At 34.1% G+C, this 5204-nt stretch overlaps 1 protein-coding gene across 1 annotated transcript; it reads right to left on the reverse strand.

The window, feature by feature from the left end:
• Positions 1 to 204: 204 nt before the first annotated feature.
• Positions 205 to 3155, reverse strand: LOC113274550 (polyamine oxidase-like). Its single transcript, XM_026523921.1, has 9 exons — positions 2980 to 3155; positions 2620 to 2869; positions 2368 to 2514; positions 2033 to 2279; positions 1759 to 1902; positions 1098 to 1247; positions 751 to 1005; positions 576 to 657; positions 205 to 482 (listed from the first exon to the last, which is right to left on the reverse strand). Exons 1-9 carry the CDS (start codon positions 3110 to 3112, stop codon positions 403 to 405), a joined length of 1488 nt encoding a protein of 495 aa, XP_026379706.1. The 5' UTR covers positions 3113 to 3155; the 3' UTR covers positions 205 to 402.
• Positions 3156 to 5204: the final 2049 nt, after the last annotated feature.

The raw sequence follows: 5204 nt of genomic DNA on the forward strand, positions 1-5204 counted from the left end.
GAGATGGTAATTACCTTTGGCTAAATCATTACCTTTGTTTGATTCCTTCAGTGTCAGCTAACGATTCCAGGATAGCATTCAATAAACTATAACTATACATAGATAACTTCTATAATCCTGGATTAAATCATTATTTGCTGGGAAAAGTCTCGAATTCGTGTACATTCATGCAAATCCGTCGCAAGCTACACTTTGGCTCGAAAATTATTTAATAGATCCTATGTTTTGTTACCCTCCCGTACCCAAAGATAACCTAAACCCAACAAATGCTAGATGAGTCCATGCACTGCAAAACACGATCTTTTATTCAATCACAGCATTTCATCAAAATATAACTACCCACAATATTATTCATGATAATTACTACTAGCATTCCGATAAGCGGAACTCTTGCACTATAACTTAGGTGCTTTTGGGCTTGATGTTGTAATTGCACATTTTCTTCTTGGCACACTTGACCAAGATATTTGCAGAATCAATACCTGGAAAACAATAAAAAAACCATATTAAAATTTTTTGAGTTCTCACGTCAACTTGTAGCATACTTACTTGAAGATGGGAGAAGGAACACCGACCTGCGAGGTATGCACCATGAACATAACCATTATAATGCTCACTTGTATGTTCTCCCGTGAAATAAACTCTACCCACGGGCGCCTTTAATTCATAATCACCCGCACATTAACAAAATATTAGAAAGTTTGATTAAAACCAACAAGGTTTTAACTGAATTGTACGCTAGCTACATACCCTAATCTGATCATATTCGTGTTGATCAACTCCGATAGGCCAGTTGGAAAACGTTCCTTTGTAAAACCTATCAGACCACCATTTTGGAACAAGTATATCTGTGGCATCAGGGATGTTCTTCCCAAACATGTTTCTTAGGACATCCATTATCTCGGCCAAGGTTTCTGAATCTGGTTGTTGCTCTACCCGTCTAGACTCGTCGTCTGTTACTGTTACTAAGAGGCAATTTGCTCCAGGGTACTCATTTTCTAGTTGCTGGAATATAATTGAAAGACATGATTATAAGCTAGATGTAATAAAGTTAATTAATAAATAGCTTGTCCGTCTAACCGAATTAATGAAGTTACCTGCCACATGGTATAGTAACCTCGTTTTTCATGAACGTGGATAAAGAATTCCGTGCCATTACCAGTAGGCCAAAATTTATAAGGGAACTTGAGGAAAATTTTGGTGTAGATGGACATATCAAACTGATATATGGCCAATAATTTCCATGCCTGCACCAAATGAGAAGTACCGCTGATCATGAATACTCAGCTTATTTAATTAGGGAACTTACATAATACTCCCGCCGTCACCCTACTTGACTTGATGACGAAGTTCAAGTTTGAACAATTTTTAAGACAACTTGACTTGATGACGAAGTTCAAGTTTGAACAATTTTTAAGACAAGGAAGGAAAATGAATGTTTTTAAGTATATTTAAAATTACACCATTATGGATAATAATTAATAAAGTTTGGAAATGATTTATCTCTAAGAATATATTACGGATATTCATAAATTTTATATCATTAAAAACTATTTTAAAACACATATGTAAAGAATATAGACATGAATATTAAATTATATATATTTTTTAAATTAACGAATAATCAATCAAAAGGTAATTGTAGAAATATTTTCTTCCGATAAGTCAACTATTATTAGTGGGACAAATTTCTTTTTAATAAGTAGGTCATCTAATAGCATGATGGAGGAAATAACATAAAATGAGATGCTGGCTAACCGGCAGATCAGGCACAAAGTCGATAAGATTTGTCTGCAGCACACCAATACTAGCAGAAACCATCACATAATCAGCTTTATACACTGATCCATCTTCAGTCTTCACGACGACACCGCTTTGGGAATATTGTATTTCCCTCACAGCCTGTTACAATATAGCGGTATATTATTGATCAAATGTTGAAAACACCGAACGGTGCTGATATGTGTAATAGTCACTGTTAATACTCGGTAGTTAGGAATTACTCAGCAACGTAATGATCAGTAATTATTACTTTATTCAGCACAAGTCGAGGATCAGTGATATTTCCAGCCTTATCAGTAGTTAGGAATTGCTTAGCAACGTAATGAACAACACTCTCATAACCCCTTGAATCTGCAACAAAGTAATAATCTTCGCCGAAGTCGGTAAATGTTTGCAAGGGCTCTGTGTTTTGCAAACTAGTTACTCGTGGTGGCTCACCAAATTCGTAGTCATATGTGTAATAGTCGATTGCCATTTCAATTGGTGTCGATGGTACACTGCAAAAATTTAGTCACAATTATTACTTTTCATCTTTATTTTTCTGTGTGTCTGAGAGTCAAAGCATTTAACAATTAGCTGCTTAACTGGTTTTTGAGTCGTTGGGATGCAAGGATTGACATATCTGTTTGTCTTCGTCTAGATAAAGAAACCGATAATTTTTGGCTGGATGTAGAGAGTTCATCTGCTGAATCGTACGCTTGTTGAGCTACGGATTCTTCATAAACCCCTCCCCTGGATTATAAACAAGGGAATAACATAGGAGTATGTACTTAAATACACATATTGTTGGATTTATAGAATATTGTTTAAAAGGATGGATTGACAAGATATTCGTACATTTGTTTGTAAGTATGATTCGCAAGGTGGTCAAAATCAGAATAGTAGGTTTTGAGGCCAATTTTGTTCACCATGGTCCAAATAGGATTTACTTGATCTCCGTTAACCCCTTCGACCCAGTTTGCACCCAACTCTACGGATAAGCCTGCAAAGTTAGTCTTTTTGATGCGACCACCAATTCTGTTAGTTGCTTCAATTATCAAAATGTTCTTTATTCCTGCATCCGATAACGTCTTTGCGGCGGATATCCCTACAAACAAACATCAAGTAATTATAATCAGAGAGAGATATTTATGTATAGCTGGTACATGTAAATTAATTTGCATGATGATTACCACTATGTATGTATGTGTCACTCACCGGACATGCCAGCTCCAACCACGATGACAGTCGGAGTAGCAGCTGCCATAGTTTGGGGCAAATCATAGAGACCCAAGATTGTTACAAGAACTATGAAGAGAACTGAAACCATCCATACTCTCTCCATACCCATGACCAAGCTAATACTTTTCCTGTCTATATTAAATTAGATTACTAGCTAGTTTTCTCTACAAAACATACCGGTAATGAGCTCTATATATTTATAAGGTTTCTGGTAACCCTAATGCCTCATTACTAGTCACCTACTACTTCAAATTAATCCATTGATACAGTCATATTATTCTTGGTTCATTAACTTAAGCTGCTGACTGTTTATTATTGAGTAATATAATAGGAACCATACAGGGCTTTTTAGGTAGTTTTTGTATTTCTCTTTGGTTTGATGATCAACAAAATTAATAAATTATTCCTAATAACAATAAGGGCATATTTTATTTTTATATTTTTAAAGAAACAAAGCTCACGGGGAAATGTTATTGGAACCCCATACTAATTACTTCAAATTTCAAAAGAATCGAAGTTTTAAGGAAAGAACAATTAATTGTATTGTAAGAGAACATCACTAAAGAATCTAGCCTGGATCTGGTACGATTGATGTCTATGGTCTACCTCAACCTCTACTAAAACATTTCAAGCTCTCTCAACTCTTAAGTCTCATCTAATGTAACACTGTTTCTAAGGGGCTCCCACTTTTGATCCAGGGGGAAGATTGACTTCCATTGTGTATTACTATGTTATCTAGAGAAGACTGTCCTTACACGCTCATTTCTGTTATTAACGGACTACAATAGAGTCATGTTTTTAACTTTAGAAGATGATTTTTCACGATTCACAAAGGGGATACCAGTATTATTTGGGGTGATACCAATCTATATAGGATAAAAAACTATTAAACGATCCTGACCGTCGGATCGCTGAATTGGTATCACCCCTAGTAGTGGTATCTCTTTATAAATCATATAATTTTCAAGAACAATTACTTTAAATACCAAGAAATTAGGGACTTGGGATATCCAATTATAATAAAGATACAATAAGCAAATAAATTGAGAATGCCTTTTAATTTATCACACTTAAACTCATTTTTTTTATTTTTTTTATTTTTGCCTGACTTGGGATTTAAAACCGACTTGGCCCAAATTATTGTTTGTTTTTTTTGTTTTTCGTTTTTTTCATGATGTCTGATTTACCTTATCTCAGACTATTTTTTTGATTTTTCTTTTTTTTTTTAGCATGCATTGGATATTTGAATCAGTTACATATCTATATTGTAAAGTTTATATTGACTTGTTGGGCACGTATCTAGACTAAATTTAGATACAAATAAATTATTTATGTAAGTAAAAATAAAATAAAAGAAAAGAAAAGAAACTAAACAACAGCTGAGCCGAGAACAGTAAAACATCAGGTTTAATTAGCAATACGATGGGCTGTAATGACCACAACGATGGAACCAGAAATTTTTTCTTGGGTAGGCTATTTTTCATTCATCTCAACCGAGATAAAAATGAATACGTAAAATATCTGAAGTGAATAGATAAATGCAGTAAAATATCTAAAATGAATAAATTACACGTCTTTTCTTTGGAGCACAACACTTTGAATCAGATTTGTTCACCATAGAGTATATCTACAATTGTGTTACGTTATGTATGGGATATGCACAAAAAAAACTATAAATTAAGAGTATCGAAAAGTCATTACTTTGATTTGATAATGCAGCAGTAGGCCGCCAATTTTTTTGGTTCTGTAAAAAAAAATACAAAAAACTCTTTCTCTTCTCTTCTCCTCTCTAAACCTAGAATAAAAACTCATCAACTTCTTCTTTCTGCTCAGATCTAGTCCTTTAGGGACTAGATCTGATCAAAGATTTGTTTGTTTTTAGTGATTTAAGGTTTACTTTGTTGTTTTCAATAATATCTTCGCTATTAGAGAGATTTTTATCTTCACTATTAGGGGCAATTTTATCTACACTTTCAGAGTATTTCTTTCTAGCGATTTGTTCGTGCTTGGATATCTTGTTACAAGTACATCGACAATCGGCAGGGTAAGATCAAGTTCTTCTTCATCATAAAAATAGATCTACGTCTTCCGGGTTATTCGCTGCATATGAAGAATTTTTGGGAAAATAACTCCTCAATCATGGGAGCATCTCTTTTTCTAGAACAAAATCTATCAAAATGGTCGAATTATAATTTCAGGTA

Source organism: Papaver somniferum, chromosome 4 (genome assembly GCF_003573695.1).
Source record: "Papaver somniferum cultivar HN1 chromosome 4, ASM357369v1, whole genome shotgun sequence".
Taxonomy (NCBI): domain Eukaryota; kingdom Viridiplantae; phylum Streptophyta; class Magnoliopsida; order Ranunculales; family Papaveraceae; genus Papaver; species Papaver somniferum.